The following is a 24,306-nucleotide window of genomic DNA, read 5'->3' on the forward strand; positions in this document are numbered from 1 at the left end:
TTTCCTATTATTTGATTTTTGACTCAAAAGCTTAAGAGATAAAGACCTTGTGACAACTTCTTCATGTGACAACTAGCTTTGGTCTCTTCTATGTGGTCTTGTTTTTACTTATAAAATCTTTATCCATTGAAAAGGTCATGACAGGTCTAATACACTGCTAAAATATCAGGCAGTCAAGTTCGTTTTGCTGCTGTCTCTGCAGGATAAAATGTCTGCACTTCGTAAGAAATTTGGAAGCGACTATCAGGTAGTGACCACCACATCCTCCAGCCATCAGAAGGAAAAGAAGAGGAAACGACAGCGATTCGTGGACAAGAATGGACGATGTAACGTCCAGCATGGAAACCTGGGTGGAGAGACCAGCAGATATCTCTCAGACTTATTCACAACTTTAGTAGACCTCAAATGGCGATGGAACCTCTTCATCTTCATCCTCACATACACAGTAGCCTGGTTATTCATGGCTTTTATGTGGTGGGTCATTGCATACATCAGAGGTGACCTGTACCGAGTCCACGATGAGAAGTACACGCCATGCGTGGCCAACGTCTATAACTTTCCCTCTGCTTTCCTCTTCTTCATTGAGACAGAGGCCACTATAGGATATGGCCACAGATACATCACCGATAAATGTCCAGAAGGAATCATTCTCTTCCTATTTCAGTCTATCCTGGGCTCCATAGTGGATGCCTTTTTAATAGGCTGTATGTTTATTAAGATGTCTCAACCCAAGAAGAGGGCAGAGACTCTGATGTTTAGTGAAAATGCAGTCATCTCCATGCGTGACGGCAAACTCACACTGATGTTCAGGGTGGGAAATCTGCGCAACAGTCACATGGTTTCAGCACAGATCCGGTGCAAATTACTCAAGGTAAGAGCCTGTCTTTTGTCAAATTTTTTGAAATTGTTAACATGTTCGACATGTGCGTACTGAGTAATACACATTAACAGCATGTACATACAGTAATTTTGTGTCTACTAATGTTGTGAAGCTGCTTGTAAATATACTTTTTGTGGTTTGATAATATCATTGTCTAATAGGTCTAACATGGACACTGTAAAGAAAACGACTGTATTCAATACTTATTGACATTAGTATGTTTAAAATGTATTAATCATTTGTGTAGGCATATCTTTCAAAACATATACACTACCGGTTAAAAGTTTGGAATAAATGCGATTTTGTAATGTTCCAAAAAAAGTATTTTATGTTCACCAAGGCTGAATTTATTTGATCAAAAATACAGTAAAAAAACAGAAATATTGAGAAATAGTATTACAATTTGAATTTAAAATAACTGTTTTCTATTTTAACATATGTTTAAAATGTAATTTATTCCTGTAATGGCAAATCTGAATCTTCAGTCACATGAAACCATGCTGGTTTGCTGCTCAAGAAACATTATCATTAATGTTGAAAACAGTTTTTGCTGCTTAATATTTTTGTGGAAACTGTGATACACTACCATTCAAAAGTTTAGGGTAAATAAGAATTTTTTTTTTTTTTTTTTTTTTAAAGAAAGAAAGTAATACTTTTATTCAGCCAAGGACACATTTTATTAAATTCAAAAAGTGAAAGATGTTTGTAATGTCTTGAAAGATTTGTATTTCAAATAACAACCCCCCCCAATGTTTTCAACATTGATAATAATCAGAAATGAGCACCAAATCTGCATATTAGAATGATTCCCGAAGGATCATGTAAAACTGAAGACTGGAATAATGATGCTCAAAATACAGCTTTTCATTACAGTTATTTTAAATTGTGGTAATATTTCACAATATTATTTTTATTATTTTACTGTATTTTTACTGTATTTGCAACAGTTTTTACTGTATTTAAAAACACTGCAGCTTTGGTGAGCAGTTCTTTCAAAAACAAAAAATATATAATATACAAACATTTCACCGGTAGTGTACCTACCATATCAGTATTTTCTATACTGTAGCTGCTACACATAATTAGTGTTATTAATGCTGTATCTATATTTACCTGAAATATGTGTGATATGAGCACTGTGATGGAAAGTGTTACTCTGCCCTCTGTTGTTCATCTACAGACTCAGCCAATGCTTAGATTTTACACAAAAAAAAAAAAAAAAAGGAGAGAGTTTTTGTTTAATTTAAATGTTAAAGATGCCAGTCATCATGAAATATGTTTTCTGTCCCTTAGACCCAGATAGGACTATGGCTGCCTTGATTGCATGCAGACCTATATTTAAGTATGCTGGCCAAAATCTCGTACAACAATTAGACATGCTGCATAGTGTCTCCCTGAAATCTTTGTTGTATTCAAAAAGTAAAAATGAACCTGAACCTAGTGATTGGTGTACAACAATAGCATCAGCTCCTTTATTGTAAACTTTGAGCTTTAATTTGATTTCCTACCTGTCTCTCCTTTGTTGACTGACTGTCTATCCTCACAGCTCACTTCACAGTACAGTTTGTAAAGCGATGTTTACGCCCCATCTCCCCTCTTCTCGCTCCCGCAGTCCCGACAGACGCCCGAGGGTGAGTTCCTCCCCCTGGATCAGCTGGAGCTTGATGTGGGCTTCAGCACCGGAGCGGACCAACTCTTTCTCGTGTCACCACTCACAATCTGTCATGTGATCGACACCAAGAGCCCCTTCTATGAGCTCTCGCAGCGATCCATGCAGACGGAACAGTTTGAGATTGTTGTGATTTTGGAGGGCATTGTTGAAACGACTGGTAAGTTATCCTGTCTGCTATTTAAATCATGCATTGTCTTTTGCATTTTGATTTTAAATTAAAAAGGCCTGTGAAAGTTAAAGGCTGGAATACACTACACAACTTTTGTCCTGGTTTTTCCCTGATTTACAGTCTGGATATGAGTCAACGCTAGTTGGCGAAAGTCAGTATGCAGATTTTTGGCAGTAAACTTTTTTAGCTTCAGATTTTCATTTTATCCATTGGAGGATATCAGACATATTGTTTTTTTTTTAAAGATTTATTATGATAGGACAGTAGGTAGACAGGAAGCGAAGTGGGAGAGAGAGAGAGGAGGGGACGGGATCGGGAAAGGTCCACGAGCCGGGACTCGAACTCAGGTCGCCCCAAGTGCAACAGCGCTATATGTCAGCGCACTGCCCACGAGGCTATTGGTGCCGATAATTTTAGGCAATTTTAGAACACATGTTGTTTTAATTTTCCATGCATCTCTTAGAAACGAAGTGCGTGTTTCTGCATTTCGGAACAACTTAAAAGTCTGGTAGCGTGTGATCCTAGACTATAAATGCTCAGTTTTTCTATGTAACCATTTACAAAGTCGGCAGGTGTATTATCGCAACACGTTCTCACATCCAACTCATCACACATTGACGCTTGGTCAGGACCCTTTGGCGTCACTTTTTAATGCACAGGGTGCTCTATTGATTTAAATGAGAAACCTTTGTCGTCATACACAGACACATTGGGCATGGGAATGTTATTGTCGTGATGATCATATATTGGGCTATGATTTTGCCATTATGACATGTTGGCATGTGATTCTCAATCTAATCAGCCAGCACAATTTTATTTACATTTAAAAAAAATATATATATTTTCGCTATTTAGGCACGTTTGAACACGTAACCCAACCCCATCCCTAATTTTGCCCAGTTGTGTATTATATGATATAAAACACAGGATATAACAGGCAGATACGACTGCTGGCACAATTTATTAAAAAAGTACAAACAATTGATTTGTGACGATTGAAACGTTACGTTAGCATTGATAGTGAAATGTCATTGGCTCTCATGTGTCTCGATTGTGTCCTGCTAAAGAGTCGGGTGTATCATTTGAATGAGATATGACTGACTGAGTGCGTGCGTGCGTGCGTTCACAGAGCGGCGGGATCATCATTTCAGTGATTAAAACATTAAGATCAACTCTGTTCTTTACATGAAGATATTCTATGACTTCAGAAGACTTGGAATGCAACGAGTGAATACTTTTATACTGTTTAACCTGCATGCACTAGAACAAGGGGCATTATATTTATTAATTTAGAAAGACTACCACATCCTGTTAAAGCGAGGTACTAAAATAGGAGGCATTGGGTCTCGCTGGCCTTGAAGTGCACATGATTGATTGTGTTCTATTGATCAGCAGTGAAATGTAATTGTAGACATGCTGCTTGGGGAAGTTGGTAAAACCAGTCTGGTGTCAGTGTGTATCTCTTAGGATGAAAAGCACTATAATATTTAACAGGGATCAGTAGTTCACGCACATGTCTTGAACTCAGTATGTTCTACAGTATATCGGATTTTCATAATAATTTGATTAATGTTTATTATGTCCATTTAGTGTGCTACAATTTTACCTTTGTTTTTTGTTTAAGGTAATGCACAATTTTCAGAGCTTACCAGCAAATATTCTTTGGGAAAAACACTCATATGCATTCTGGAACACACTGTATTTGCATTAGCTTTTGAAAATCCTATATATAAAGCTAATTTTAACAGGTGGTTGTCAGTTTTCATAATTAAATTCTATTTATTTAGGATCACTTTTATAGTAGGATATTATCAAACATAAAATAGTACTGTTGGATGTTGGCCAAAACTATGAGTTTTCAATCTAATAGTTTTAAACTGTACTGGTGACTAATAGCATGCCAGCTTAATGATACTGCCTACATGTTAACAGATCATATTAGTGCTTTCCATTGCCATTTTGTCAACAACCCAAAGAAAGTCTCAAATACAGTACTTTTTTCCAATATCTCGTTATCTTCCTCCAGGGCTGGAAGACTTGTTGGTACTTTGGCTCATATAAAACAGTTGGCATAAACAGTGGCAAAATCTGCATCTTACTGAACACCAACTCAGTTTTTGATTTAGAAGTCTCTCTCTCTCTCTCTCTCTCTCTCTCTCTCTCTCTCTCTCTCTCTCTCTCTCTCTCTCTCTCTCTCTCTCTCTCTCTCTCTCTCTCTCTCTCTCTCTCTCTCTCTGTGATAAGACGCATAGTTTCTGGTAAACATGTACAGTACACATAGATACATACTAAAGAAGAATTGAAATAATTGGAAAAGTAGTAGTCGTTTGGGTAACACTTTAGAACTCTCTAAAAATTGTGCTATATAGCACTAAAAGTGGTTCTTTGACTCGTAATTAGGGGAACCACTTTAAGTGCTGTATAGCACCAAATCTTGGTGCTTCAATGGTTCTTCAGCAGTTCTTCACCAGTTCTTTGGGATGACTGAGGTGCTATATAGCACCGCTACCATATACAGAACCTGTTAAGATATGGTGCTATATAGCACCAAAAGTGGTTCCCCTATGATTACGAGCCAAGAACCACTTTTAGTTCCATATAGCACCATTTTTTTAGAGTGAATAATGGTCCATCATTAATAGGTAACTATGTAGGAATTAATGCAGGACAAATAAGTAGTACAACATTAACACTTCAGGTGCTACAATTAACATATATAAACAAGATAAACGAATCCGTAAGTAATAGCAAATTTGACTGAGATAGTTCCTTATTAGGTCATCTGAATGATATTAGCATAATTAAGAAATATTAACTAGCTATGACAAATTATAAAGAATTAAAAAAACAATTTATTACTGATCACAACATTAACTTTGTCACAGACCTGTTACCTAGTCAATCTTTAAGAACTACTAGTGATCTAGACCTTTATTTAAAGGGGTGGTAAAACACATTCTTTCGAAGGCTTGATTGTGTTTGTAGGGTGCACTGTAACGTGTTCATGCTTCGTTTTTAAAAAATTGCATTGTTTTTCATATATTTGACCTTTATTCTACACTGCTCTGTCCCTCCTTGTAAAAACGGTCTGATGGTTTCCGGGTTGTATGAAGCCAGTCCCTCAAAAATACGCAATGGGCTCAGATTGGTTAGCTGGCCCAGTGTGTTATGATTCGCTAACCGCAGTGCACGTTTGTCGGAAACATCACGCCCCTTACCTTTACCGGTAGACTGTGCTTTGGGTAGTATTAGAAACAATGGTGTCAATAAAACCATACCAATCTGAGCCCGAATCAGACCCAGAACATTTTAGTGAAGATGATGGAGCAGAACCTGTTCAGTCCTCAAGAGTAAAGACTGCGGATCTATAGTGATCGCTACTGAATGGCACTGTTACTTTTGTATTTTTAGAACGAGTATAGCCAAATATCTGTCCCAAGAACTATTAACCCAAAACGAACACTAAACATTGGCTTTACTAGTAGCCAAATCACACACAGAACCATGTTTAGCATGCCTGTAGATAAACAATACATAAAAGCTCTAATCAAAGAATAATTTACACTAATGCCAAGTTCGCTGTTGAGATTTTAACGTTAGTGTTTGTAACGTTAGGTGTTCGTCGTGCTTCGATTTATGATGGGCAGCATATATCTGCTGCAAATGCGACCTGTTCCCCTCTGTCTCATACACACATGCATATAACATGCTGTATGTTAAACGCAGTGCAACGCACCCCCGTCCCTAGGAAGGCTGAACAAAGCAAGTACCCCAGACCTGCAATCCGGATGAAAATAACAGCGTTTCATCGGCATTGCAGCAACACCACTCCAGCCTACTAACCACAACAACGCAGCGATACAAAATGGCCTCGCCCCCCCTTATTTAATATTCTCGGAGCAGGGGTTTATGTAAATATTGGGGCTGGTGATGTCAGCAACCCTGGAGGAATGTCTAGTAGTCCCTACCGGCCGTTTGCTGTAGGCCTTAGAAATTGATTTCTTTAAAAGCAAATATCTCCCTTTGCTTTAAACTTTGAATGTTGTAACTTTGCAGATGTTGTTTATGCTCAAGCAGCAACATTACACACTAACTAAAGTTAGAATAGTGAAATTGTGGTTTACCACCCCTTTAAAAGCGGGGATTTTTTTTTGAATGAATGAATGAATCTCTTGAATGAATGATTCAATGACAAATACTCACCACCTGGTGGCACAAGGATGTAATTGATACAATCGAATCACCATGTTACTTTCTAAAGCTTCCGTAAACATCAGTGTTTATATCCAAACTATAAACTTTTATCCCAGTTCTTCTGTGATAATATGAATATTTATAACACAGAATTACCATTACCACCTCGGGTGTGCATTATTTTTCTAATAATTCATCAATTATTTCTTACAAGTCGTCAATATGAGCTTCATATATATGAAAGGAATAATTGTCTCTGGGCCATTGAATAATAGAAAAATAATGCACACCCGAGAGAGAGAGAGAGAGAGAGAGAGAGAGAGAGAGAGAGAGAGAGAGAGAGAGAGAGAGAGAGAGAGAGAACGTGAATTACCTCAGTCTGTGCGTCTTTTTTTAACAGTGTTCGGGCAGCAGCAGCGTCTAATAATATGAAACTGTAAGAACAACGCCTTTATTACCTTGCTAGTGAGAAATGTCATGTAGCTTTTAAGTTGCTAAACTATTTTACTGATAAAATCGTCAGAGCAGCACTGACAACACTGTGCGAGTGTGTGGCTGTAGTGTAGTTAATTTTGTGGAAAAATACACAGAAATAATTTGTCGTTTTTTGTCATCCTATTGTTTACTATATTCCTTTGCTTGGTCAGTGTTGCTGTGGGTTTATTTATTTTGATGTTGTATGCTGTAAAGACACTTTAAATAACTGAAATGTGTCAGAAGGAAGTATCAGTTTATTTTAACATTTTCCCTGCCAGCATTAAAGTTGCCAGCCACAGCCAGCATTTTTTATCATTTTCACAACTTTTCATGGCTCCCAGAATATTTTGTTGTATGAATATCTGAACATGCAATATATCAAAAGAAAGAAAAAAAAAAAACTTGATTCATTATTTTTTATGAACACTTAATGTTTGTCAGTTTCATAAAAAAAGCAAAATTTTAAGCATTATGCTGAGAAAACGCGTTTTAGTCAAAGACTACGGTTTCACTTTATTTTGATGGTCCCTTTAACACATTCTGTTGACTATAAGTAACCTTGCACCCATATGTCTGTTAACACTCATTAGAGTGTATTAGTAGACTGGTAAGGTTAGAATAAGTTGACATGTAGTTACTTATAGTCAGTAGAATGTCTGTTGGAGGACCATCACAATAAAGAGCTAGCAGATTAAACAGACAGTCTACTGATACTCTAATGATTGCATCCAGATCAGATTCAGAATAAAGATCGAGTCCATCAACACCCCTAAAGCTCGCACAGTCCTATAGCTCGTCCTGGGTCGACATTTCATTCAGTGACATTAGACAGTTTTGATTTATATGCTGTTTAATGTTTATGATCACGTTATTTTACATATGCATCTGCTTACATGCTATTGCTTATTTCTGCTTCTTCTTCGCCTGTGTTTTGATCAGGAGAATCTGCACTCTTTCAGAAGATGTGTTATAGCGCCCCCCACTGTCTAACAATGAAAAGACTGAAATTTCCATCAATGGCAGGGAAAGAGATCATTGTAATAATCCAGTGAGATTTTTGTATGCATACAGAGTCTGACAACAGCCGGTGTGCTACACACGGAGATCTGATCTCATCTCACCATCACCGTTTCCATCTAGGATTACATGAAGAAATATGAAATACTGAGACAGACTAATTCTAAAGGTTTTTTTCATGTTTCTTCATATAATCTTAGACAGACTCGATGATGGTAAGATCAGATCTCTGTGTGAGCATACTGGCTGTTGTCAGACTCCTTGTGCATACAAAAATCTCACTTGATTATTACAATTAATGGCAAAAGGAATATTTGAAAATGTATTTTCTACTGACACACTACAGCAAAAGATATAAATAAAAAAACTATCTATCCTGGTGGTGACTTCAGCCTGAATGCACACTGACTCATGGGGACTTGTGTCACCTAAATTGAGGTCCCCATGAGGAAACAAGCTTATAAATCATACAGAATGAGTTAGTTTTTTTTTATGTAAAAATGCAGGTTTTATGTGATTGGGCATGTTTAAGAGTAGGGTTAGTGTAAGGAATATACAGTTTGTACATTATTAAAACCATTACGTATATGGAGACAGTCCCCCGAACCAGACTTGTGTGTGTGTGTCTGTGTGTGTGTGTGTGTGTGTGTGTGTGGTTCAGATCACTAGTAGTTCCTACAGAGTGACTATGTAACACTTGAGTAAATATGATGCATTTTATGACCATGTTGTTCTGAGTAAAAGATAAGTCAATCTTCACAAACTACTTGTGAAATATATACATTTTAAATTGAGTCAACATAAATGTGAGATATTTTATATAATATACTGGTCCTGAAGAGTGATTGTAAAATAACCGTGCAGTGCATTTGATATTTTTCACATATCTTTGCTATCGATTCAATCACTGCAGAAGTCATTGAGTCCAATCCCCAACATCTCAGACATCACTTGACAAGCATTTCTGCTGTAGGGGACTCATGTGGCATGAGCACAAGATGACGTTAATAACTGATGAACAGTGAAAGTACAGAATCCCAAGACTCTCAGTTTTCTGGTGGCTGTAATACTGTTTCTATGGCAACCCAATTTGAACCCCCCCCCCCAACCCCCGCCGCTTTGTGTTTCCATGCAGCCTTTGAACATATGATTATTATGAAGCCCTGCAAAGTGTGTGCAAAGCACTTTTTTCAGACAGCCGAGCAGGAATGTGCATCAGACAGAACAGAGGCAGAGGTACAGGGAGGGTAACAGTGCCTTGACATAGGTCACTGTTAAACAGTTCAGATATACAGAAAAGAGGCACGTTTATGTACAAGTATTGATAGTTTATTTTTATATTGCCAGTTTCTACAGTTTGAACAAAATAACCTCAACTCAAACAGAAGTATCTAAAAATGTACAAATATCTGGTAATAATAACCATGCCCATTTGGTGTGTGTTAACAGATGCATTAGTTGTGTCAGTTCCAAAAATGTATCAAAAGTTTTCAAATATTTTCTGTAAGTACATATTGTGAAATAAATTGTTCACTTCTATGCTCATTATACATGTGTATTTCGGTATATTAAAATATATTAGTTTATACTATACCATAAATATTTATACACAAAATTTCAATTGAAGACCTGATTTTTTTTACAGTGTAGTCTGCTCTCTATGTATTAGCATTGGATGTTGAAAAATAAATTTCAGTCAGACACAGTTATTATTGGTGTAATCCATGTGCGTGTATGTGAAACAGATAAGGGAACATTCATCAGCATTACACCTTACCCCTTAAGAATTTTTTAACACTTACAGAACACTTTTTTTTAAAAGGAGATGTCTGTTTATATTTAGCTCTCAGTTTGCTCAGCAAATATTCTTGAATAGTTCTGACAAAACAACAAAAGCTTTGCAGGTAGATTTTTGTGCCCGTCATGGTGATTTGAGGAATTTTGTCAGTGAATGCAGGAGCTCTTTAAAATAAAACTACACCAACTCTTTAAAATGTCATGAAAAATAATCCCACCAGACTGTGAAGGCTGTCACTGAAAAAGTTTATACTAAAGATTGTCCAGTTAAATGAAGCTACTGTATTTGATAATAGTTTGTGTTCTAGTTTTTCATCATTTTATTTTTGTCCTTGAGGTCCACTTATAAAGTTAGTCAAGGTTTGTCGCAATTTAATCTAAATTAAGTATTACATTACAAACCAGTTATTTAGAAGTTGTCAGTGGTTCATAAGATCATTTAGAAAGTGTAAGTAAATTATTAATAAACTATTTAAATGTACATTTATACATCTTATTATACTTAGACAAAATAGTTACACAGTGTGTTAATAAACTCCATGGACCTTGATCAGGGTTCAGAATGACATCATCAAGTATATACTTTAAATTTTAAATGTCTGTGGAGGAGCTCTGACCTCATATGTGGTACCATTTGAAAGTCTACTTTTACATTTGAAATGTCTTCTTTCTGAAGATATGCATCACTTTGGCATTTGTTTTACACAAAGTAACTTATTTACACAAAATTACTCTGGGACCATTGTGCCTGGATTTGGCCTACCCAAATTGAAAAGCTTCCCATCCCGCAATTTTACAGGAAACCCTTTGAAGTTACATAAAACACTGCTAAAAGTGCTAAACATTTAAGTATATATTGTCTGAACTGTAATACACCCCCCAAAAAGAGGTAGTGTTTTTGAAAGTATATAACTCAGGCCCTGTGTGATCTAGCACCCTGCAGACAGTTTTGGCTGTTTCCACTAGATTGCAGCAAATAAAAATTTGGTACAAATTTGTTACCAACATATTGTTTAAGTAGGTACACACACAAAACTCTGTGTTGTATATTATAGAGCATAAAAACATAATTGTGTCGAACATTTATATTTATTTAGCGTTACCTACCTTTATTTATTTCATATTTCAACATGTTTCCATCGATTTCACACATTTTAGTCTGGCAATAGTTCAACTAGTAAAATATGTACAAGTTACACATCTGGATCAATCGAGTACAAACTTGATGAAAAGCAGAGGAATAATGAAGCTTTATGGTTTGTTTATCAAGATGCTGGGGGCTTTTACAGGTTTGCATGCCTCACATGGACGATTAGTGTGTGAAAGGTAGCGCTTGCATGTGGGTGTGGTCATGTGTCAGGGTATGTTGTCAATTGAAAACTGAAAACGTTTTAATGCATTTTGGCAATTCATTTACACAACAACAGCCTTTTGGGGACCTGAACATGCAAGGTTTTGCATGATACTATTACCGTGTCCATGTAAACAACAAAAACGCAATCTTTGAAAATGGTTGCATCATGTTCATTAGGGGTGTAACGGTACACAAAACTGACGGTTCGGTACGTACTTCGGTTTTGAAGTCACGGTTTGGTACGGGTTCGGTACAGCAGTTTTACAAAATGGCTTTGGGGGTTTTTTTTCAACAGTGTTTTACTGAAAAAATTTTTTGTCTGTCCTTAATTTAATTCAATTATAATTAACAGTTTCTCAAAGATAATGCTGTAAACTATATAGGGAGCCCTTACTTGCACATTAATATTAAAGGTTAACAACAGAGCCCAAACTATTAGCCTAAATTCAGTTGCTATTTATTTTTAGATATAATAATCAACGCTCATAAGCTTCACATAAGGCAGTTTTTGCATTAACTTCAAACATTTTTTTCCTCCAATTCGTTGTTGAAATATAGCCACATATAATATACACAGTGGCTGTCATTTTAATGACATATTTATTTAAACATACATTAAATAAGACATCACTAACAGGTTCAGTTGAATATAATGAATATATTGTTACAAACAGAGGTGACACGGAGAACAAAGGCAAGTGAAAGCAGAGTTTATTACTGAACCAGGAAGTGAGCAGGTGTGGTGAGAGTCAGAGTGAGAGTATCTGGTAATGCTGGATATGTTGAGGATACGATACGTCTTGGAATCTTGAACACAGGAACAATGGATCGAAGGAGACGAGGACGAGATGAGGAGACTCTCAGGGTACGTAGGAGATCAGGTAGGTTATCAGGTGAGTCCGAGGAAGCAAGCATGTAGGGTCATGTGCAAACGATACCGGACAGTGACAGAGTGTGAGCGTGGGGCTTAGTGCAGGTGGTGATTACTGTGGTGATGAATTGCAGGTGTGTGTGCTCAGTACTCTGGTGATTGGGATCGTTGTGGTAGTGAGGAGGTGGAGCCTGGCGTGCTTGTAACATTACCCACCCCCCCTCCACGGCCATCTCCTGAGGGCCGAGGACCCCGACGCCGTGGTGGTCGACCTCTACCCCGCGGTGCCGGTCGATCAGGGCGGGTAGCGTGGAATGTCTCTAGTAGATTCAGGTCCACGATGTCATGCCTGGGTACCCACGATCTTTCTTCAGGGCCGTACCCCTCCCAGTCTACCAGGTACTGGAGTTGACCACTACGACGCCGGGAGTCCAAGATGTGGCTTTTTGACTGGGTTCGGATTCTGCCGAACCCGAACCCTATAAGGCTTGCACTATGCGCAAAAGTGAAAATGGAACTCATGAACAGAAAACGTGGCAGTATAGCTACTTTAAGTCAAAAGAATATATAGGCCTACACTAAATATTTTTCTCTTAAATAATTACCAAATTAAGATGACAAAACGAAAATACACTGAATCCGTTAGCTTTGAAGAACCGGAATTAGGTAAATAGGTAAATATACTATATCTTTTCTTTACATAAATACTATTCTCTTAAAACCATCATTTCATTATTTTTACTAACCCAAATAATGATTAATCCGCTAGGTTGCACGTGAGGGGGAAAAATAGGTTCCTTCCACTTAAGAGTTGAGCTCTTTTTAGTTTAATATAGCCTATCTCTTTACATAAATACTATTTTCTACTTTTAAAAAAATTACTTCGTTATTTTACTAACCCAGTGTTTTGTATGTGAATGCTGTTTCACGTGAATATTACCACAGGAGTGAAGCACAAAGCTTTGTTTAGCCTAGAAAGGAAATAATGGTCAGATTTTTCATTCTGTTTTGCCATCTGGATATGGTCACTCGATTTTCCGTGAATTTGAACAATAGGCCTAGTAGTCCATTTTATCCCAATGGACATGGACATCTCGTTTCTTTTCCCAACTCTTCACTCACGTCGCACCCATGTTCGCAGGGGATTAAACGTTTCTTCCTTTCGTTTGCTAAGTCTATTATAACTATTCACATCCTTTACTGTGGGAAAGTATAAAAAAAACACTGTAAGACGAATACCTTTTTACTTCAAATTTTATTTAACACAGTTTGTTCTTGTTATTAAACTTGGTAAGGCGCGTCAAGTTTGGTTTATTTGAATAGCGCATTTCACACATGCCGGTGATTTTAGTTTCGTTTTCTCTGGCAGTGAATAATCAAACATTGCCTAAATGTCTTGACCCTGTGGAAAATAAAATCCGCTCTTCAGACCTTTTACAACAAGTGTTGCTTTGCAACATCAGTAGAACATATGAAGACGAAGATATTCAAGTGTCTATTCAGTGTCCCATTCCTCTCAAAGCGCAGAGCGGTAGGCCTATATGACGCATCTTTGCGGGGAAATAGTATGAATCAAATATTTTTCTAACAAATATTTAATTTTCATATATTCTTGAGGTTACCATTATTTACTGAAAATCGTTTTTGTTTTATAGGCTGTGTTGTTTCACTGACGGAAGTGCTAAAATAAACACGCATGCTTATGGATGTTTCAGCCTCAAATGATTTCAAAATGTAGGCTATATATCTGGCATAGACAACAGTATTTAAAATAGCATAGGCTATATGCATTAGTTACATTCTGAATTTAATTTACAGAGCAATCCCTGCTAAGTTTTTAGTTTAACTAATACTATAGAAGAGGATTAGTGTGTGTCGCACACAACAGACTCGCAACGGGGGCGTGGCATCACGATGGTGGCGCTCCATCTTGAAGTCGGCACAAACCTAGCGCGCGCCTCCTGCGCTCTCTGTTGGGTTGTTCTTTGAAACGACAGAGGACGACTCGGGGTAGTTTTTCTATAAACCATCATGAAATAGTGGCGAGAAGAACATAAACGACAATGTTTACTTTAGTAAACTTGACCAAAACAGTTAATGGTCAATAGCATGCCTACATGCCTTATAATAATATCTTCAGTATTACTCAGAAGTCTAGTTTCAAATATAATTCCTTCGAAGTTTTGGTGCTTTATGTAACGCTATGTAGTGTACATGATAAAACCCGTTCAACATTTGTGTTAGCTATTGTATACAGGCCACCTGGGCATAATACAGACTTTATCAAAGAATTTGCTGATTTTCTATCAGAGTTAGTACTGGCCGTAGATAAAGTACTAATTGTTGGTGATTTTAATATCCATGTAGACAACGGAAAAGACGTATTGGGATTAGCATTTAAAGACACACTAAACTCTATTGGAGTTAGGCAACACGTGTCAGGAGCCACTCATCGCCATAATCATACTTTAGACCTAATATTGTCACATGGAATAAATGTTGATACCGTTGAAATTCTGCAGCAGAGCGATGACATCTCAGATCATTACTTAGTATCATGTATACTTAATTTAGCTAAGGTTGCAAAGCCGCCCCCTCGCTTCAAAAATGGCAGGACAATCACTGCCGCTACTAAAGATTGCTTTTTAAATAATCTTCCTCATCAGTATCATCTCCTCAGCATCCCAGATAGTATAGAAGAACTCGATGTTGCAATAGAAACTTTTGACTCTCTCTTTTACAGTACTTTAGACACAGTTGCTCTTCTGCGTTTAAAGAAGATTAAAGAAAATAGTCCAACGCCGTGGTACAACGAGCACACTCGGGCCCTTAAAACAGCAGCCAGAAAAATGGAGCGCAGCTGGAAGAAATCAAAATTAGAGGTATTTCGTAATTCGTGGAAAGAGCACATGATCACATACAGAAAGGCTGTAAAAACTGCTAGATCTGCTTATTTCTCAACTCTCTTGGAAGAAAACAAACACAACCCAAGGTATTTATTCGATACAGTGGCTAAATTAACCAAAAATAAAGCTTCAACTTCTGATGATTGTAAACAGCACAGCAGTAATGACTTTATGAACTTCTTCACATGTAAGATTGATAATATTAGGAAAAATTTTTAACCATGCAGCCGTCTAATACAGAGCATTGTAGTGTCACTGAGGAAAAATTACACTCATTCACTGCTATAGGAGAAGAAGAATTGGCTAAACTCGTTAAATCATCAAAATCGACAACATGTATGCTCGACCCTATACCGACTAGGCTATTAAAAGAGATGCTACCAGAGGTCATAGATCCTCTTCTTAATATCATTAATTCATCTTTGTCATTAGGATATGTACCGAAAACTTTTAAGTTGGCTATTATTAAACCACTTATTAAAAAAAACGCAACTTGATCCTACAGATTTAGTCAATTATAGCCCAATCTCAAATCTACCCTTTCTGTCAAAAATACTTGAAAAGGCAGTGTCTTCACAATTATGTTCCTTTTTAGAAAGAAATGGTATCTCTGAGGATTTCCAGTCAGGATTTAGACCGTATCATAGCACTGAGACTGCTCTCGTCAGAGTTACAAATGATTTGCTCTTATCATCCGATCGTGGCTGTATCTCTCTATTAGTGTTACTCGATCTTAGCGCTGCATTTGATACTATCGACCACAACATTCTTTTGAATAGACTCGAAAATTATGTAGGTATTAGTGGAATTGCATTATCATGGTTTAAATCATACCTATGCGACCGTTATCAGTTTGTAGTAGTAAATGAAGATATGTCACACCGATCGCAAGTTCAGTATGGAGTACCACAAGGCTCAGTGCTAGGACCGCTACTCTTCACCCTGTACATGCTACCACTGGGAGATATCATTAGGAAGCATGGCGTTAGTTTTCATTGTTATGCTGACGATACTCAGCTCTATATTTCTTCACGCCCTGAAGAAACTTACCAATTCACAAGATTAACGGAATGCATAGCTGATATAAAACATTGGATGACTGGTAATTTCCTGCAACTCAATTCAGAAAAAACTGAATTTTTAATTATTGGACAAAAAAGCTCCACAAGTAGTAACCTAGAATACTGTCTAACACTTGATGGCTGTTCTGTCAAGTCCTCGTCGTCAGTGAGGAACCTGGGTGTGCTCTTTGATACCAATCTTTCGTTTGAAAGCCACGTTTCTAGCATCTGTAAAACTGCTTTCTACCATCTTAAAAATATATCTAAATTACGGCACATGCTCTCAATGCAAAATGCTGAACAGTTAGTTCATGCGTTCATGACCTCAAGGTTAGATTATTGTAATGCTCTACTGGGTGGTTGCCCTGCTCGCTTAATAAATAAACTCCAGCTGGTCCAAAACGCAGCAGCTCGAGTTCTTACTAGAACCAGGAAGTATGACCATATTAGCCCAGTTCTGTCAACACTGCACTGGCTGCCTATTAAACATCGCATACATTTTAAAATCGTACTTATTACTTACAAAGCACTAAATGGTTTAGCTCCCCAATACTTGAGCGAGCTCTTAACATATTATACTCCATCACGTCTACTGCGGTCTCAAAATTCTGGCCAGTTGATCATACCGAGAATATCCAAATCAACTGCAGGCGGTCGATCGTTTTCCTATTTAGCACCTAAACTCTGGAACAGTCTTCCTAACATTGTTCGGGAAGCAGACACACTCTGTCAGTTTAAATCTAGACTAAAAACACATGTCTTTACTGTGGCATACACATAAAACACTTTTTCAATGAAATGATTGTTGAAATGTCCAGTTCAGATGGTGGACCTGCGCCCAGAGAAGACCAACACAGGACCCCGAAGTGTCTGGGAGACCGTGATTAGACTCCCCCTGCAACTGCCTCATCGACACGGCATCTCAATAAACCCGTCTCCGGCGTGTTGACTCAGATTGTTCGAATATTACAATTAAATAATACTTAAATCGATATGTCATCCTCAATAAACCCGTCTCAAGCGTGTTGCCTCCGATCATTCGAATATTGCACTTTAATAATCATTTAATCAACATCATCCTCAATAAAACCGTCTCCAGCATGTTTCCCCCGGTCCCTCGAATATTCTGATCTATTATGACCTCAGAGCTGTAAAACTGCCAGAATAATAATAATAATACGTTGTTTGTTAATTGGCCAGAGGAGAACTGGCACCCCGACTGAGCCTGGTTTCTCCCAAGGTTTATTTTTCTCCATTAGGTCACCTAATGGGGTTTTGGTTTCCTTGCCACTGTTGCCTCTGGCTTGGCGTGCTCAGTTGGAGACACTAAATTTTTCAACTAAACATCGAAATACATCTAAATAATAAACTAAATGAACCATTTAAACTAAATTACTGATCTATAGCCCACACTGTCACTGTATGATACTTGACATTTTTCCAGAATGGCTATACAGCTGAATAAAATTATGGTGCATTATTTTCCTGTTTAACACTGTAAAGCTGCTTTGAAACAATCTACATTGTTAAAAGCGCTATATAAATAAAGTTGACTTGACTACACTGCTGTGGACGTTGTTAACTTCATTAATGTGTTTACTGTGATAATGGACTGCGGATAGGAGTAGGATTCGGTATTCGGTTTCGGATTCGGCCGAATCTTAACCAGTGGATTCGGTATTCGGCCGAACCCCAAAAATCTGGATTCGGTGCATCCCTACCTGGGACTCAACTTTTTACACTGCAGACGCAGTCTGATGTCCCGGGTGGATAGCCAGACCTTCTGCCCCACCTGGAACGTCGGAGCATCGGAGCGGTGAAGGTCGGCCTTGCTCCAGCGCCTCCTTGATGTACTCCTCCATGGCCTTCTCCTCCGGAAGAGAAAGGGGATAGATTTTCCCCCTGGGCACTGGTTCACCTGGCAGCAGATCGATGGCGCAGTCCCATGGCCGATGGGGAGGCAGCTTGGAGGCCCATTGGGGACAGAAGACGTCTCTGAAGGGGGCGTAACAGGAAGGGACATCCACAGATCGTCTCTCTACCGGACTCTCGATGGATATGGCACAGACAGGGAGATCTTGGGGACGCGGAGAGAGACAAATCGGTGGAGATGGGAAGCAGTCCGGGAAGCAGCTGTCGCCCCACTTCAGGACTTCTGTCTTCCAGGAGATGACTGGGTTGTGCTGCTCTAATGTAGGGTTTTAGGGTTACATATTATATTTAAATCAAAAATTAGCTCAATAGGGAATTGTGGGTATTAATATTTAGGGATTTATGATTAATCATAACGGGTTATAATCTAATCACCAATCTCCAAGATGGGAATACCTCACCTTGGTATTTATGCAATATAATATATATATATATATATATGGTTAACAATAATTTATTGTAATTAACTACAGATATATCTATATTAAATAATCACAGAATAACCTCAAGGGAGTTGATTCAAAATTCCTCTCCGTTCCGTTTAAAGGACGAGCGGAGATTCCTTATCCACTCACCAGGTCTATTCTTCCTACCCAATTTTCGGGAAGTTTGTCCCTCTGGCCACAAAGGACAAACTTTCCGAGTTATGGTATTAATTAAAGCATTCAACGATGCTTATAAGAGCTCGTAGCTTAGATCTGACATTAAAGGGACTCGTGTTCCGTGAGCAAACAATGACAATCAAAACGTGAATATCATGGTTTTAAAAAAGATTAATACTACGATTACATATGACTACATAAAGAATACCTGTATTTACAGAATAGTGGAAAGTAAAGAGGAGGATGAGGGGAAGGGAAAGGAAGGAGGGTAAGATCGTGTCCGATCCGACACCTTCCCAGACAAAACCATTGGAGCCAGCAAGAAATATCACCTTAAACAGGGGTACAATCTTTAAAACGCATCTAAATTTCGGTAGAATTGATACTTGCATGGTTTCTTGGTGTTGTGTAAAGCAAGATGCGTGCGTTGGCATTTCTCAGAGAGTTTGCGCGATGAAGCGTTCTCTCCGTTTGGTTCTTCCAGAGCTTCGTTGGTCCGCGGGATTTTTAAAGGCGTCGTCTTGGAAGGGAAGTTCATCTCGTCCAGCTAAGTGCGTCCGCTGACTGCGCCGCGGAGCGCGTTGATCTTCAAAGGAAACATCAGCTTGGCTGGACCGCGCCGGCTCGCAGGTCGAAAACCCGCGAGCCGCGCTGATGAGATGGGAGGAAAAGGAAATTTGTCTCGTCCGGGGTTCTTGCAAGATGACTGAGCCCGGGTGTGCTCGAGTTACTGTACTTTAAAGTCCAGTAACCTCCGTCCACCTTCTCTGAGATGACCAATCGTAGATGTGGATTGGAGGCGGGAAAGTTCCTTTGTTTGGACTTTTATCACTCACTGGAATGTTAATGCTGGCAAACACAACGAGTGAGGTTTTGCTCCAAAAGGGCTAAGCATATTAACGGTACATGTCATAGCCAATTATGTAAAAAGTATGATTAAGGCAGAGAAAGAGGAACGGATAGACACCAAACATGCTAGTTTAAATGCATGAAAGACGGTGTATCTCTTTTACAGAGCCATCTTGAGCATGAAAGACGGTGTATCTCTTTTACAGAGCCATCTTGAGCATTTAAGATTAACATCACACAAATACATAAATATATACTTTGTGGTCAACATACATACAATAAAAGGGGTCATCACATATATTTCTGGGATGGTTTAATTAAAATAGTTCAAGCCACATGGCACAGGCTGTCTGTGTGTGTGGAGGTCAGTTCTCGGCCCCTCTGCAGGTGTGAGCTAGTGGCCCGGTGTGTGTGTGTGTGTGTGTGTGTGTGTGTGATAGGGATCTTTTGAAGTTCCCCCCCCAGAGCAATTGTCGTAGGCCTGGCCATTCTCTGGTGGGTCGTCAGCCTGGCATTGAGGGCCATTCGCCCCAGACGTATGGGTGCCGGGATCTGACTTCCCTGCAGAGCTTGGTAGCGAAAGGCATCCCTGCTGTTTCGCATCACTTTGATCCCATGAGAGAGAGAAACGGAGAGAGAGAGAGACGGAGAGACTCCAGACGCTACACTAACCACGGGCGCCCTAAGATGATGTCAGCGGTGGATTCCTCCAGAACCAGCAGGTGTAGTCGCTCCATGTAGAGGATTCCGACTTCCACTCCGATGGGACCCACGGAGCGACTAACCTGCCTCCGACTGAGTGGTCTGCCTGTTATCGACTGGACTTGGTAGGTCGTCGTAGTTGCAGACGTGCGGAGCTTGAGCTGACGGCAGAGGGTTCCCGAGATGAAGTCCCCGGCTGACCCAGAATTGAGGAGGGCAGTAACTGAAAAGGGAAATTCCAGCAGCAGTAAGGTTCACAGTTGTGGTGAGTGGCTTCATCTTAGAGAGAGAAGGGATGATTGCACTCACCATGGGTCGAGGGGGACGGACTGGGCATTCAGAAATGTAATGCCCAGGTAGACCGCAGTAGAGGCAGAGATTCTGGGTCAGCCGTCTCTGCTGTTCAGCTGATGTCAGTCGGGTGTTGTCCAGTTGCATGGGCTCGGGGTTGGGTTCTGGAGTGCTGACATCACCTGGTCGGCAGAGGAACAATGACGACTGGCCCTGGTGTTCTTCCATGCCCGACTGCATACGAGTGGCGAAGCGGATGGAGAGTTGGATGAAGCGTTCTAGCCCGATGGTATCCTCGTATGCAGCGAGATGCAGCCGCACCCGAGGATCCAGACCCTGTCGGTAGGTCGTAATCAAGGACTGCTCGTTCCATCCACTAGCAGCAGCGAGGGTTCGAAACTGTAGAGCATACTCATTAACTGTGGAGGTACCTTGTTTCAGATTATATAACTGTTCTTCGATCGACGAAACCCATGATGGTTTCCCAAAGACCTCCTTAAAGTGAGACATGAATCCCGACAGGGTCTGGATCACTGGACTGTCTGTGGACCACATGGATTCCGCCCAACGGAGTGCTTTACCGGAGAGTTGTGTGATGAATGTGTGATGAACGCTACCTTAGCGCGATCGTTGGGGTACAGGCGCGGCTGCATCTCCAGGACCAGCGAACATTGCAGAAGGAATCCGTTGCAATCCTCCGCCGAACCAGAGAAGGGCGCCGGTCTGGCCATGGGACTGGCGTACTCGGGGGCGAAGAAGTGGTTGTGTGGATCCCGGAAGTGCTCGCCGGTGAAGGTGCAGGTGCGCTGGTGGGAAGAGCTCGCCGAACGGCGTCAACAAGCTCTTGGAAAGGATCCGGGGTGCTCATCCTGGTGCGCTGTGTTGGTCCGGTATTCTGTTACAAACATAGGTGACACGGAGAACAAAGGCAAGTGAAAGCAGAGTTTATTACTGAACAAGGAAGTGAGCAGGTGCGGTGAGAGTCAGAGTGAGAGTTTCTGGTAATGCTGGATATGTTGAGGATACGATACGTCTTGTAATCTTGAACACAGGAACAATGGATCGAAGGAGACGAGGACCAGGAGACAGGACGAGACGAGGAGACACTCAGGGTACGTAGGAGATCAGGTAGGTTATCAGATGAGTCCGAGGAAGCAAGCATGTAGGGTCATGTGCAAACGATACCGGACAGTGACAGAGTGTGAGCGTGGGACTTAAGTGCAGGTGGTGATTACTGTGGTGATGACGTGCAGGTGTGTGTGCTCAGTACTCTGGTGATTGGGATCGTTGTGGTAGTGAGGAGGTGGAGCCTGGCGTGCTTGTAACATATATAGGCTAATATAGGTCATATATTTAGTTTCTCTAGTGAACTAACAGCTGTGGACAGTGTCCACTGGACACTGAATGACTTCTGAGGTAAATGTAATGCTATGACATTGTTTACAAGCTGTTTTATTGTCTTTACACAGTTGAAACACAGATTGAGCGATGACACGACATATGATACATTTCAGTAAGTTGTAATGTATCCTCAAGAAGTATTAAGAGATATTCATTTGTGTTTTTTCTTTAGGAAGAGATGATCGCGTTCACTTGTGTGCCGCGTTTTGCAGCTTGAAGTTGAACTGCACAGCGCCTATACAGTCACTTCACATTAAAGAGTGTCAAAACGGCATTTATCCTTTGAATTTGGTGATTAAATGGACTGAATACTTAATATGTTCGTGTGGGAACTCGTTAACTCGGGAACTGTTAACTGTTAAAGATTGCATTCGGAACCGTTCGGTACACGCGTGCACCGAACCGAAAGCCCTGTACTGAAAAGGTTCGACACGAATACGTGTACCGTTACACCCCTAATGTTCATGCATGCATATTATGTGTTCTAGGGGTGTTTCTTGACAAAACAACATCTCCAACTACTGACCTGACATGCATTATATTTATTTTTGCAGATTCATGTGAATGGGGATCATTTTGTTTCTAGTACTTAGTTGTCGTGTAAACATACCCTCAGACCCTTAGTTCAGATAGCTGTCTTAATTGTTTTGAGAGCATGTTGGAGAAGATTGAGAGCAACGTAACGGTAATGGAAAGAGAGTTGTATATACAGTGAAAAAGATTCAGAGGTTCTTTACCCCAGAGGCTCTGTGATGGAAAATGCATTCTGTTGAAAACAGGCATCTTTTTTATTCATGTTTATCTTTTTTTTATTATAATATTTTGTCCTTCTGAGTACAATCATGCATCAGTGTGTTTGCATCCATGCTGTTTGTTTTTATTTTCTATTTAAAATATCCCTGCATTTTGTCTCCCTGTCCACCTTATCATTTACTTCATAGGGGGGATTTCCCACTTATTTTCTCTGTGAAGGCTTTTGATGCTTTTCTGGAAGGTTGCAGCCCGCAGCAAAAATCCATTCACAAAGTATAATCAAAACCCTCCTAAAACGCAAAGTGTAAATTTAGCCCAGTCAGTTTCAAATTTAAATCAGTTTGATAAAGGCCCTCATAAATACAGACTGTAAGTTCTGAGCTTTCCTCAGCTGTTCTGCAACCAGCGATAAGAAGTTTCATAAATGGCAAAACCAATGGATGGAATATAGCACGTCTTGCTGGCAAAACCATAGCTTGAATTATAGATATGCTGAGATGAGCTAGTGGCCCTTGACTGCATAAGCTGTAAAACCCAACAAGTTAGGGTAACTTATTTATTTTGAGGAAACTGATTGCCTCAATACAAATCAAATCTTCACTATAGTGAATAAAACCATTGATATGGGAAACATGAACTCAAACCTCTTGAAGTTAACACTACTAGCTGAAACAACCTATATTGGTGAAGACTTGACTAGCTCACATGTGCTGTATATGTAACAATCTCAAAGTTATTTGTATTCAGAAAAGACCGGATGTGGGCGGGGTAAGTTTGTAAATGACTTGAGAAGGCGTTGCGTAGTGATTTTAGAGGTTTATGTAGTATATAATATCCAGTATTGGGGAGTAACTAACTACAAGCAGCGACTCTACTAACTTAACTACATTTTTCAGTATCTTGACAGTAGCTCAGTTGCTTTTAAAACAGTGGAGGTTTTTCAGTAGCTGATTACTTTTCCCAGCAAATAGCGGTGTAGTGCGACCAAAAGCTACATTCCGTTTTGCATTTTGACGAGCCTGCAATGCATTGAGCAAGTCTTCGTCTTCTTATTAGATCACAAACTAATATTGTGCATTACTGCCATCTATTGTCTTAACACGCATCTAGAGGCTTTACAGTTCACAGAGAAGAGATCGTCTGATGATTATGTAAAGGACGTACAGGAGAGGGTTTATATTTCACATGACTCCAAAATCTGTATGATGTAGTATTTTAGTTGATATTACTATTGCCAAGCTTTGATTTCTAAGAGACATGACGATAAGGTAACTAAAAGGGAATTTGACTCAGTCGTAGAGTTTACACTCATTCACTTCTCACACTCACCTGTTATCCAGCAAACAGTGACTGGCTGCTTGCTGAATATTTGTTCTAT

At 39.5% G+C, this 24,306-nt stretch overlaps 1 protein-coding gene across 1 annotated transcript in view; it reads left to right on the forward strand.

Annotated features, from left to right (window-relative positions):
- Positions 1-208: 208 nt before the first annotated feature.
- The window catches only part of kcnj3a (potassium inwardly rectifying channel subfamily J member 3a), a gene marked incomplete at both ends in the record, with an annotated part of 96,036 nt that continues 71,938 nt past the window's right edge, over positions 209-24,306 (forward strand). Inside the window, 2 exons of the mRNA XM_079820846.1 lie at positions 209-871; positions 2,493-2,709. Coding sequence (XP_079676972.1) covers positions 209-871; positions 2,493-2,709 — 880 coding nt within the window. The remainder of the gene's footprint in view (positions 872-2,492; positions 2,710-24,306) is intronic.

This window comes from Gobio gobio (genome assembly GCF_949357685.1).
Source record: "Gobio gobio genome assembly, chromosome: 7".
In the NCBI taxonomy this organism is placed as follows: Eukaryota; Metazoa; Chordata; class Actinopteri; order Cypriniformes; family Gobionidae; genus Gobio; species Gobio gobio.